A 13,883-nucleotide genomic window follows, 5' to 3' on the forward strand; every position below is an offset into this window, starting at 1 on the left:
AATCCGGTGGCAATGTAAAATACCAACAAGCATGGGGGGCACCGGATCTTGCCCTCTGTGTCAGGAAGCTGTCAAGATGTGGCTTTGGGCATGCCATCATGGCTTGTTTTCTACAAGCCACTTATCTGGCAGGCATAAACAACAGTCTGGCCGACAGGCTGAGCAGGGGTAATGCAACCTCACGATGTGGTCGCTGAATATGGACTTATCCCACGAGATCTTCCAGCGTGGGGCAGACCCTCGGTGGATCTCTTTGCCACTCAACTAACCACAAGGTCCCTCAGTTTCTGTTCCAGACTTCAGGCCCACAACAGACTAGCGTCACATGCCTTTCTCCTACATTGGGAACAGGCCTTCTGTATGTGTATTCCTCCCATACCTCTGGTGGGGAAGACTTTGTTGAAACTCAAGCAAGACCACGGAACCATGATCCTGATTGCGCCATATTGGCTGCGTCAGATTTGGTTCCCTCTTCTTCTGGAGTTGTCCTCTAAAGAACATGGGCCCTCATCACTCAGAACGAGGGGTCACTTCTACATCCCAACTTCCAGTCTCTGGCTCTCACGGCCTGGTTGTTGAAAGCCTAGAATTCGATTCCTTAGGTCTTTCAGAGGGTGTCTCCAGAGTCTTGCTTGCTTCCACTAAGAGGTGTTATTCTTTTAAATGAAGGAGGTCTTGTCCTACACTTTTCAGAGTCTCGTCTAAAGACCAACTCCGTAAGGGTTCATCTGAGTGCAATTAGTGCTTATCAATGCGTAGAGGGTGCGCCTATCTCAGTCTTTAGTTGTTCGTTTCATGAGAGGTTTGCTCTTGTGAAAGCCCCCAGTCAAACCTCTGCCAGTGGCATGGAATCTCAATGTCATTCTCACTCAGCTGATGAAAGCTCCTTTTGAGCCACTGAATTCCTGCCATCTGAAGTACTTGACCTAGAAGGTCATTTTCTTGGTGGCTGTTACTTCAGCTCGTAGGGTCAGTGAGCTTCAGGCTTTAGTAGTGGATGCACCTTATACTAAGTTTCATCACAACAGAGTAGTCCTCCGCACGCACCCTAAGTTCCTGGTGAAAGGGGTGTCTTGAGTTCCATCTGAACCAGTCGATTGTCTTGCCAACATTTTTTCCCTGTCCTCATGCCCACCCTGGCGAAAGCAGCTTGCACACCTTGGAGTGCAAGAGAGCATTGGCCTTTTACGTGGAACGGGCGAAGCCCTTCAGACAGTTCGCCCAGTTGTTTTGTTTCTTTTGATCCCAACAGGAGGGGAATCGCCATCAGAAAATGCACAATTTCCAGTTGACTAGCAGATTGCATTTCCTTCGCTTATGCCCAAGCTGGACTGACTCTGGGGGGCCATGTCACGGCTCATAATGTTAGATCCATGGCTGTGTCGGTGGCTCATTTAAAGTCAGCCTCCATTGAAGAGATTTGCAAAGCTGCAACGTGGTCTTCAGTCCACACATTCACATCCCACTACTGCCTTGAGCAGGATACCCAATGCGACAGTCATTTTGAGCAGTCAGTGCTGTAGAATTTGTTTGGCGTTTAGAATCCAACTCCACCCCCCTAGGCCCATTTTGTTCTTTTCCAGGCTGCACTCAGCTAGTTTGTATATATTTTCAGGTTAATCTATGTTATGTCCTCACCGTTGCAAGGCCCAATTGACCAATGTTTATTGTTTTGAGTGAGCCTGAATGCTAGGGATACCCTACTTTTGAGGATTATTTCAGCCTACTTGTCCTCTGAGAAAGTGAAGATACTTACCTGTAACAGGTGTTCTCTGAGGACAGCAGGCTGATAATCCTCACAATCCCGCCCACCTCCTCTTGGAGTTGTCTTCTGTATCTTTCTTTTACTCATGACGGAACTGAGGAGTGCGGCCGAACGGCAGGAGGCAAGGCACTCTGCGCAGTCGGAGGAGCAGTGCGCTAAGAAGACTCTAGCAAATTTTTTTGCTGTTTCAAATACCGGTTCCCATGCCAGTCCGGATCCCCACTTGTGAGGATTATCAGCCTGGTGTCCTCGGAGAATACCTGCTACAGGTAAGTATCTTCGCTTTATTTACTTCCATGACTTTGAGCCCACAGACATCTTACAATGCTTGCGGTCTTCTGTGGAGGAGACCAGGCCATGTGTAGATGTACCTCGTTAGCGTCTCCACCATACCAGAGAAGACTGATGGGTTGTCCAGCAGGTGGAGACTGAGAACTTTGATTCTTGAGTGAGTCAATAAGAACCCTTTACAGTCCAGTCCCTGCTAGAATCAGTATTCTCAGTTTCTAGGAAGTGGTGTATGTGGTGAGCCTTTCAGTCTCAGGATTTCTAATTTCTCTCTTTTTGCTTTGTGCTCTGTTGAAAATAAGAAAAAAAAAAAGATATTCTTTATCTTTCTCTCGCTGTGAATCTGTACTTTGTCAGGATTTCTGTTTGCTGACTGGGACTGAAGCCCATGGGGGGTTCTTATTCACGTCGGGGGTGCTACAGTCGAGTGGCCAAGTCCCTCCCCGCTTCTTCATACGGGGTCCTGTGGGAGGGCGGCTAGGTTAGGTAGACTCATTACCGTGCCTCGGCCCCTTTGCAAGAAGGGTGCTTTCAGTGCTGCAGTGGATACTCACACTCACTTTTGACCAAGAGCAAATTCCTCTCAAGCACCTGCAGTTGTGCTCCGTGTGTTGTTCTGGGCTGTCTTCACACATTGTCTCTGGTTTCATTCTCAGGGAAAAGTTTGTTGCTTGTCAGGGTTGGGGCCTTCCTGCTTCCAGAGTCTGCAAATATTTTGCAGCTTCGGAGGCGATAGGGGCCTTGGCTTTTGGGGGGGAAACTGTGGTTTTGCAGGCTCACAGGGCGAACTAATCCATGAGTGCGGGTACGAGCCCAGTTCTCCACAGGCCAACAGTTCTCTCCATTTTGGATTCTCAGGTGCTGTCATCAGAATAGTCTCCATGGCTCACTCATAAGTATTGCCACACTGGGACAGACCAAAGGTCCATTAAGCCCAGCATCCTGTTTCCAACAGTGGCCAAGCCAGGTCACAAATACCTGGCAAAGATCACAAAAATGTTCAATACATTTTATGCTGCTTATCCCAGAAATAAGCAGTGGATTTTCCCCAAGTCAATTTAATAATGGTCTATGGACTTTTCCTTTAGGAAGCCGGCCAGACCTTTTTTTAAACCCTGCTAAGCTAACCACCTTTACCACATTCTCTGGCAACGAATTCCAGAGTTTAATTACACGTGAGTAAAGAAACTTTTCTCCAATTCATATTAAATTTACTACTTTGTAGCTTCATCACGTGCCCCCTAGTCCTTGTATTTTTGGAAAGAGTAAACAAATGATTCATATCTACTCATTCCACTCCACTTATTATTTTATAAACCTCTATCTATCTCCCTCAGCCATCTTTTCTCCAATATGAAGAGCCCTAGCCGCTTCAGCCTTTCTTTATAGGGAAGTCGTCCCATTCCCTTTATCATTTTCGTCGCCCTTCTCTGTACCTTTTCTCCGCAGACATTGGGGCTCATTTTCAAAGCACTTAGCCTTCCAAAGTTCCATAGTAACCTATGGTACTTTGTAAGGCTAAGTGCTTTGAAAATACGCCTCATTGTTATCCAATCAGGTCCTGTCCTGGGGATGTGCGGGGGACTCTCCACATGGGGTTTAGTTTCTTTTGGCCATGTACAAGGCCTTCTTGTTGAAGCAGTGGAAACCCTGTCGGATCTGGACTGGGGATTCTTCTCTCCCTAAACATCAGAGGGTTGTTTGAGATGATGAGGAGGATAAGGCTCCCCAGAGGGGAAAAACCCTGACTGGCTGGGTGTGCCCCGAGGACTGGGTTGAAAACCTCTGGATTATTTAGATTTGAGTCCCTATTAGAGGAAGGTGACGTGGATGGAACTTAGGAGGATAAGGAGAATGAAATGTCCTAGAGAGAGGCCTTCCTTTCTTTGGAAGACTTGCCCCCTGGGTGAGGATCCCTCTGTAGTCAGTGTGTTTCATAAGGAGGATTTGCAAGAACTTATTTCTGGGGGGGGGGGGGGGGGGAGTTCTATGCTTAATTTTGATGAGGAGCCTGTATCTCAGGAGGTGAGAAAAGTGGACCCGCTTGTGAAAGGAATCAGGTCCTTTCCCATGCATCGGGGCATAAGAGATATAGTTCAAGCCCAGTGGTAGGTGCTTGATACTCCCTTTCGGTTGGCTAAGTTCATGATCAAGCGTTATCCTGTTCCCGGTCAGGATAGGGAATTGTTAAAACCTCTCGTGGTGGATATTGATTGTTTTTGCTGTCACCAAAAGACTGCGGTGCCTATGGATTATGGTATGGCCCTGAAGGATCCTCAGGACCACAGAATGGAGACCCTTCTGAAGCATAGTCTGGCCCTGGCGGGTCAGGCTGCCATCCGTGGGGGCTTAGTGACTAGGTGTGTTTTCAGGTGGGCTATGTTAGGTCAGCTGATTATTTTTCCCTAGTGCATTGGGATGTCGCTAAGATTGAGATGGGTCAGCCTTCCTGGTGGATTGCGCTTTATGATTTACTCAGGGCTTCGGCCAAGTCTATGACTCTGGGAGTGGCAGCCAGGAGGTGTCTTTAGGTTTGTGGTTGGTTGGCAGATGCAGCATCCAAATCGAAGCTGAATAAGTTTCCTTTTCGTGGTTCCTCATTGTTTGGTGAGGAGCTAGTCAAATTGATCAGAGTCTGGGTGAATTGAAGTGCCACGTCTCCCATGGAATTGCCCTAGAACAGTGGGACCTGGTTTTTTGGCTTGTAGGGCCCGTCCACGTGACTTCTAACGCTTTTGGTCTGAGAGAGTAGCTGTCTCTGATATCTCATTTTTCTCGGTGTTCACTCCTTTTGTGGAGCCAGACATGGAGGCAGGGCCTGCTGCACCAACATCCCTATCTCGGGGGCATGTTTCACAATGAAGGTTTTGGTGCCCATTCTCTGATAGTGGTGTTATGGTTAGTTTTTGGGTGGCTTTTGGCCAGTAGACTATAGGGAAGTTAAGTCAAATAAGGCTTTGCTTCCTAGCTGTTCAGACCAGGCCTGAACTGTATTTTTAGGCAGATTAAGCTGTCAGAATTATTGATCCATGCTGGTGTACCAATGAGCATTGCAACCGTGGAGCTGGACTGTTTAGGTGAGATAATGAGACAGAAGAAACCATGGTGCAAGGTCAATAGAGTCACAATGTTCTTGGACAATTATGCCTGCTCAAGAAAGTGGTCAGAGTATAGGTCTGCGGAGACTCCTGTTTGATGGGCCAATCAGAGAAGTGGTTGTGCGTGCTTAAGCTGATTAGGCCTTTGCATCATAGGGCCAATTCCCAATGCATAATCCCAGCTGAACCAATTGTAAATTGCCAAGCTCATTACTTCCATGTTAGCCTATCAGCAGCCAGTAATAGGACATACTATAATGACTATGGAGTCAAATCCTATATAACATGGATTTTCTGGGTATTAGCCTTGGTGAGTGAAAGAGAGTGAGTTGGAGTATGTGGAAGAAATGGTCTCTAGCCTAGTAGCAGAGGGAGAAAAGATGTCTCATCAAAGGAGAGAGCAGGGATCTCTTCCTTGAAAGAGGAGAGAAATTCCTATTCAAATTGAGCTAACTTCAGAAATGCTGCTACAGTGAAATTCTGTGTTTAAACCACTCTTTTTGGAACAGTACTAACCTAGAGGATATCACAGTCTAAGTCTATTCGAGCAAACAGGGTTAGATAAGCTAGGGTAAATATGTGGCATTGACTATGTGGAAACATTAAACATAACATCTATTGAAACACAGAGATTGTAAGTTTCTACATATTTCTTAAATCAGACCTTAATTAAAATTGTTAATCTGTGTACCTATTAATTTGAGTCATATGTACATAAGTATTGCCATACTGGGACAGATCAAAGGTCCATCAAGCCCAGCATCTTGTTTCCAACAGTGGCCAATCCAGGTCGCAAATACCTGGCAAGATCCCAGAAAATGTATAAACATTTTATACTGCTTATCCCAGAAATAGTGGATTTTCCCCAAGTCCAATTTAATAATGGCCTATGGACTTTTCCTTTAGGAAGCCATACAAACCTTTTTTTAAACTCTGCTAAACTAACTGTCTTTACCATATTTACCAAACAAAGCTGTGATCACTGAGCACCTCTTGCTTATATAAAGCATAGCATTAAGAGGAGTATTCAGGTAATGCTTAATGAGGTATAAACAGATTTTCTAACAACAATAGGAGCTACACTGAGAGATTTCTATGGTGGTGGGCCCAGATCACCTCTGCAGTTCAAGGGTTATGGTTTGGAATTCGCTCATTCTCTGCTGAATGCCTTTCGGGTGTCTCCGTGTCACTCCAGAGATACCTTTGCAGGCTTATTCAGCTGTGATCTGTGTACCCGGGTCCCTATGGCAGAACTGGGGACAGGTCATTATTCCATTTATTTGTGGTGCCAAAAAGGAAGATACCTTGAGGCCCATCTTAGATCTGAAGAGCGTGAATCGGGCGCTCAGAGTAGCCAGTTTTCACATGGAGACTCTTTGTGTAGTCATTGTGGCAATTCATTTGGTAGCGTTTCTGACTGCACTGGACTTGACGGAGGCATATCGGCACATCCGGATTTGTCAGGCCCATCAAAGTTTCCTTCGCTTTGCAGTTTTGAGAACATTTTATGAGATAACCTTTGGCCTGGTGACAGCCTCTCTTACTCTTTCCAAGGTCATGGTGGTAGTGTTGGGTGGCCTTAGAGATTCTAGTCATTAGGAGACTATCAGGTTACTGCACGGATATTCAGTTTCTGGAGTCCCTAGGTTGAGTGATCAATCCTCTCAAGGGTAATTTAGTGCTGGCGCAGACCTTGGAATACCTAGGGCTGGGTGTTTCTTCCTGTGCCAAGGATGTCGGAAATTCCAGGACCAGATTCTAATCCTTCTCCACTTGTGGATCTCCAAGAGCCAGGGGACTATCTGGTCCTAGGATCTATGGCGACCTTGATAGAGGTGGTCCCATGGACCAGAGCTCATATGGGGCCTCTACAGAGATCTCTCCAGATGGTGTCTCTAATCGAGCTCCTTTGAGGTCGGTTTCCTCTCTGAGTGGCGGTGCAGAGGAGTCTCTGGTGGTGGCTCCATTCTCCCAGTCTATCCAAGGAAGTTCGGTTGGTGGCTCCTCTGTAGATGGTGGTGGCCACCAATGCCAGTCTTGTGTGCTGGGGAGCCTATTGCTTCAGAGTCTCTTGTCGTGGAAAGAGATGTGTTGTTCCACCAACCTATTGGAGACTAGGGCAATACGATTGACTCTGCAGGTGCTTCAGGGTCTTCTGATGGACAAAGCAGTGAGCGTTTTGTCCACCAATACAACAGTAGGTGGCATACATTCGATTGTCAAAGGCGGTACTTATATACTTAAGCGCATTGAAATAAATAATTCAAAAAACTACAGACAGTTCAAACATTGCGGGTAAAGTTGATTTTTTTTTCTCTTGGCATAAATTATGGCAGAATTTTAAATTATGATATGGAATTGCATTGGTTGCTATTGAGGCTAGAATAGTTTAAATTTTGTTTGTTGTGGTTATTTAGAGTTTTGAATGGGGAGTGTCCGGAATATTTAATGTCACTTGAGTTTACCTTACCTAATAGATCTAGAAGGCTTTGCAATTATTTCTTTTTTACTTTTCTACCTATTAAAGGGTAGTCTGGATGATAACCTTCTTGCTGTTCAAGCTATGAGGATTTGGCAATTACTCCCTTCTTGTTTTAAGCTATGTTAATTCTTTGCATTCTAGAAATATTAGCTATGTCAGTGTAATTCCCAAGAGATTTTTTTTTTTAATTGTAAACAGCTTAGAAACCATTTGGTAGTAGCAGTATGTAAATGCAATATAATATAATATGTGAGAGAGTGAGGAAAAAAAGTGCTGTGTTCATTCTAAAGGGTGGGGAGGTAATTTTAAAACTAACTAGAGAACAAAGTTACTTACCTGTAGCAGGTGTTGTCCATGGACAGCAGGATAAATACTCTTGTACATCCACCCACTGCCCTTGGAGTTGAATTCTATAAGCTACATATGAGGATTTGGCTAGGTCCCGCAGGAGAGTGGCAGGCGGGAAGATGCAGCTCGGTGAGCGGTGCAGGCGGGAAGATGCACGCGTGAGCAGTGCAGTGCTCAAAAAAGTTGTAAACAAGCTGGTGAGTGTTCCTGCATGGGCTGTGTCAGGTGTCGTAACCAGAAGTAAGAATATTTATCCTGCTTTCCTCAGAGTATCTAATGTATGACATAAGAGAAAATTTTCAATCTCATAAGACAGCCATAGAGTTTAAGAACCAGTTTGATGCATGCAAATATGTAATGCATATCATTAACAGAGATCCTGAAGATCAAACTGTCTAGAGGGCTGTTGAGGACCGGATGAGTACCACTGATCTAGGTTTCTGATTAGTATCGATCATGGTAATGTTTTGATGGTGTCAACTCTTAGAAATTGTTTCTGAGCTGAGAACTGGAAATAATAGAAACCAGCACACTGTTATGTGGTGACATATTTCTTTGATGATCTCTTCTAACACAGCTATGCAGCATGCTTTGGAACAAAGTAGACTGCCTGTATACATTGACTAATTCCAGTCTGAATAAATGGGAGCTGAGTGAAACATCAGAGCATCACATTCTCAGCTGGGATATGAACAGGATCTTGAAAGAGCACATCTCGGATGCAATCTGGGTAAAAACGTTTTACATGACAGCTTTAAAAACAAGCATCTTTTTGCTTATATCTACCTTACTAATTCATTATCTTTTAGGGCTCTGAAAGTAACTATGAAGAAATTAAAGAAGGCGTTAACATTCAGTACCTGGATTTGCAGCAAAATGAGTAAGAGTTTGTTCTTTCTCTTATCAGTGGTTTTTTTGAAGAGAACTCCCCCCCCCCCCCCCCAACCAAAAAAACTAATCATGTGAAAAGCATTTTGGGCCTGATATGCTAAGGGGTTTCTCCAATGACGTGCGTGACAGAGGCTCATTTTCAAAGCACATAGACTTGTTTCATAATAACATATGTAACTTGTAAGTCTATGTGCTTTGAAAATGAGCACCAAAGTGTTCCAAGTGGGTGATATTGTCTGACAGAAACCAAGCTGGAATAGTGTAAAGACCTTTCTAGACACAAATGAAACGGGCGCTAGCAAGATTTTCCTCGGAGTGTGTATTTTGAGAGAGTGTGTGTGAGAGTGACTTTGTGAGAGAGAGAGAGAGAGTGAATGTGCGAGTGTGTGACAGAGAGAGAGTGAGACTGGGTGTGATGTGTGTGTGTGAGCATGAGAGTGTGTGTTAGGGCCCCCACTCCCTCCCAGTTCCAGGGTCCCCCCTCCCTCCCGCCCTCTGAGTTCCAGGGTCGTCGTCCCCCTCCCTCAAAGTTCCAGGGTGTTGTCTCCCTCCCTCCAAGTTCCAGGGTCGTCCCTTCCCTGCCTCCCTCCGAGTTACAGGGTCCCCTACCTCCCCTGCATTATGCTCTCTCCCCTGCATTCATCCATATGCAGGCAACGTCCTTGCCCTGCCCCCTCCATCCATCCATAGCAGCATCTCTCCCCTGCCCCTCCACCCCCTCCCTCCCATTTCCAGGGTCCCCCTCCCTCTGTCCCTCCGTCCCTCCCTCCCTCCCAGTTCCAGGGTCCCATGGAACTGGGAGGGAGGGGGGACAGAACGTTGGAGGAGTGATGTCAGCAGGTGGTTACGATCCCAGTGACACACATTGGAACATTGGAGGAGAACGTTGGAGGAGTGATGTCAGCAGGTGGTTACGATCCCAGTGAGACACATTGGAATGTTGGAGGAGCAAATTATTATATTAGATAGATATATTATATCTATATACACTGTTTGATTTTGCTTCAGACACCTCACAGTGGGTTAAGAAGGACTCGAAGTGTAGTAGCACCAAGTCTGTGACTAATCCTCACAACTGTTGCCTACCATGCCTTGGCCCTGATCATGTCGCCTCACTAAGCTCTGTTCTCAACAGAAAAGAACACACAAGAGTCGAGAGGCCCTGGTGAGAAGCTTTTTTGGCACACTGAAGTCTGGTTCATCGACATGGAGGCATTGGTCTCAATGGCATCAGGAGCTGCAGTGGACACTGGGGACACACCGTCATTGAGCAGGTCTTCCACTTCTGCAATGACAAGCATCATTGGACGCGACACTGAGGACCTACGAGAATTCCACATCCTTATCGGCACTGAGGGATCCTGATGATGTGCATCAAGCAGAGGCAAAGAAGCATTGATGTCGGTCCTCCTTGAAGCATGGGACAGTGGCATCACCTTTACCTGAGAAGCGTCGCTGCTGAGAGGGCCTCTGCTATGTGGAAGCAGTGCTGATGTGACAAGTCTCTTGATGCTGGATCCTGCCTCTGATCAGCTCCTTTGTCTTTGCAGACCGTCTCTCCATACTGGCACGCGCACACACACACACACACTTCATAGTTTTGATTCTTTATCCTATTTGTGTAGTTGTGGTCTCATGTTACAAGAGGCGCAGGAGCGCATTGGGGCTTAAAGTAATGTTGAGGATGTTAGTGTCTACTGTGGTGTCACCCTAGACCATCTTGCAGATTCGAGCTCTACCTGTTAGGCATTCGTTGATGCTGGTGCCCCATCGGACCGGAGCCGGTATTGACCAATCCGGTTTTCCTGTCCAACCCAGTGGGAGAGGAAGTTATCCTGGAGTTCGGGAGGGTACCCCTCAGCACTCTCGTTCAGATTCTGGTTGTGTATCCGCTGGTCCAAGGCAGGCACAGACTCTAATGTCTCATGAAGAGTACTTCGCCAAGACTGACAAGGGACCGCTCCTGAAGCAGATCCCGAGGATCTCTTGGAGAAGGGATCCCTTGGCCTGCCTTCAGGCCTCTCTGCATCCCAGGAAAGGAGAAAATCATCCCCAGAGGAGCGCTCAGTCAGCTTTCTGAGGGAGATGACTTAGGCCATCTCATGGAATTTGGAGATCAAGGACAAGACCAGAACCGAGGTGTGGACAACCTTGATTATGACCCTTCCTCCCTCTTAAGGGGGCCGTGGCAGTACCCATGCACAGTATCCTTAAGACTGTACAGATGAAGAATAGGGAGACCCCTTTCTCTGTGCAGCCTATTCCTAAGAAGGTGGACTCTATATATAGAGTCCAGAAGGCTCCCGGATTTGAGAAGTAGCATCTTCCTCATCGTTCATGGTGGTTGAATCCACCCTTAAAGGGGTCAGCAGTTTGAGAACCCATACTTAGGCACCCCAGATAGGGATTCATGGACTCTGGAGGCTTTTGGGAGGAAGGCATTTTGGGGCTTGAAGCTCACCTCTCACATCCAGTCCTATCAGCTGTACATGAGCCATAACTTGAGGAACTTGGTACACAATGTGATGGAGTTTGCAGACGCACTACCTCCAGAGAAGGCTGCAGAAATCCACCAGCTAGTATCCAGGCAGAAGGAGTATCGAAAGCACATAGTCTGGGTAATCCATGATGCTTTGATGTGTCCAGAGTTTCCATTTTAGGAATTGGCTTGTACAGACTCATTGCTGCGTGTCTCGGACCTAGAGCAGATTGTTCAAGAGAAACTGGTGGATGTCCCTTTCTGTGGTGACCTATCTTTTTGGGGTAGGTCATTTACCTCATCAAGAAAAGATCTGATACCATCAGCTCCCTTTCTCAGCTCACTCCTTCTGTGGCCTCTGTTTCTCGGAGGTTTTCAGGCACTAGTCAGACAAGTTCTTACTACTTTCAGGTGTAGGTTCACTTCCTCTACTTGCACTCTTCATCAGTCCCAGGCTCCATGTAGAGAATGACACGGGGATAAAATTTGTCCCCATACCCAACCTGTCCCCGTGGTCTCTGTTCTCATCTGCAGAAGCCTCAAACACTTATGATTTTATATTTAATCTTTTATTAAAGTATAAAAAGGAACAATACATGGTGCAACTGTTGTGTACAAATAGAAAACAATAATAACAATGAGCAGCTAAAATAAACCCTCCCACCACCACACCACCTTCTATCTTTCCAACCCGAAAAATAGCTGACTTCTACTACCCCAAGGAATCCTAATCCACCTTGTTAAAGTGCCCAGGGGTACAAAATACAACCCGTTCTGTATGCTGTAGAAGGGAGAAATATGCCCTATGATGCACTGTTATGATTTTAATCTGTGGATGAATAAGAAGTCATCAACAATCTCAGGATTGACTCTAGCTCTCCTGTCTTCCACATTCCCTCCTGCAATAGAAGATGTGCTGGTAGCAGGATATACAGGATTCCTCATGCAAATTTTGCTAGTTGTGGCCAGCATGTTTGCTTGTTTTTCCAAAAAATAAAAATATTGTTGTCTGCATCAATCAAACATAAATAACAGTCCCGTTCATTAACAGGCTTCAAACTAGAAAGTGACATGGGGACAAAGTTTGTCACCATCCTCACAGGCTCTGTCACCATCCCCACCCTGTCCCCGCAGGATCTGTCCTCACCCGTCCCCATCCCCGCTGTTACTGCGGGGCCCCGTCCCCTGTGTAATTCTCTAGCTCCGTGCTCTCACCCTTGGCAGCAGTGAGCCCAAAAGCCCATCCAGCTTCCCTTTGAAAGAGAGGGTGAGTTTTTGACTGACTTCAGCAGAGCATAGCCGCCATAAAAGTTCTAGACCTGGGTGGCCTACCAGTTGGAGGGAGGCTGAATTTGTAACTTCAGACTGGGCAGGTTCAACAAGTAGTCGGGTTACACCCTTTATTGGTGTTAACCTCCTCCAAATTGCCCACGGAGAGCATCAAACCTGGCGCTCAGCATCAAGTAGTACTTGTAGAGGAACTCTCTTCCCTTCTAAAGGCCCCTGTGATCGAACCCATTCCACTAGGGGAAAAAGAGATGGGATTCTATTCCAAGTACTTCCTTGAGCCCCAAAAAGATGGGGACATTTCATTTCATCCTCAGGGTCATGAACAAATATCTGGTCAAAGAAAAGTTCAGTATGGTCTCCTAGGCACCCTTTTTCCCATGATTCAGGCAAATGAGTGGTTACGCTCTCTGGACTTTATCTTAATGTGGCTGTTACCTCCTGTGACTGGGACATAAAGGATGGTATCTTAGATTTCAAGTAGGGAACACCACTACCAGTACTGTGTCCTGCCATTTAGTCTTGTGTCCTCTCCCAGGGAATTTACAAAATGTCTTGCAGTAGTTGCAGTATTGCTACACAGACTGGGAGTGCATGTGTTTCCTTACCTGGATGATTGGCTGATAAAGAGTCATCAAAGGAAGATACTCAAGAATCAGTGCAGAGAACTACATGTGTTAGTTACTAGGGTTCATTTTCAACAACCCAAAGTCCTACTGCCTCCCAGTTCAACAATTGGAGTTTGTTGGAGCCTTGCTAGACACAGTTCAGGCTCAGACCTACATTCCACAGGCAAGAACGGATGCTCTTATTCACATTACTTGCTAATTTCAGCACAGCCAGCAGTTCACAGTGCGGCAGATGTTGAGGTTGTTAGGCAACAAGGTATTCACCATACCATTGGTTCCCAAACCTAGTCCTGGAGGCACCCTAGCCAGTCAGGTTTTCAGGATACCCACAATGTATATTCATGAGAGAGATTTGCTTGCATTGCCTCCACTTATATGCAAATCTCTCTCATGAATATTCATTGTGGATATACCAAAAAACCTGACTGGCTGGGGTGCTTCCAGGATAAGGTTTACGGAACCACTGCACCATGCAAATCATGCCCTTGAGATATCTCCACTTCCAATCGCACAGTGGTCTGTCAAACCACGGAGAATCTAGCAGATGCCATTTAGTTCACTCCAGAATTAGCAGAGTCGCTTCTCTGGTGGACGATTCGGAGCAATATGGCTGTGG

General features: G+C 46.1%; 1 protein-coding gene across 1 annotated transcript in view; it reads left to right on the forward strand.

Annotated features, from left to right (window-relative positions):
* NUP133 (nucleoporin 133) overlaps nucleotides 1–13,883 on the forward strand; it is a 279,562-nt gene that overhangs the window by 93,383 nt on the left and 172,296 nt on the right. Inside the window, exons 7-8 of the mRNA XM_030196480.1 lie at nucleotides 8,559–8,711; nucleotides 8,791–8,861. Coding sequence (XP_030052340.1) covers nucleotides 8,559–8,711; nucleotides 8,791–8,861 — 224 coding nt within the window. The remainder of the gene's footprint in view (nucleotides 1–8,558; nucleotides 8,712–8,790; nucleotides 8,862–13,883) is intronic.

The sequence above is a fragment of the Microcaecilia unicolor genome, chromosome 3, assembly GCF_901765095.1.
Source record: "Microcaecilia unicolor chromosome 3, aMicUni1.1, whole genome shotgun sequence".
NCBI classification, from domain to species: Eukaryota; Metazoa; Chordata; class Amphibia; order Gymnophiona; family Siphonopidae; genus Microcaecilia; species Microcaecilia unicolor.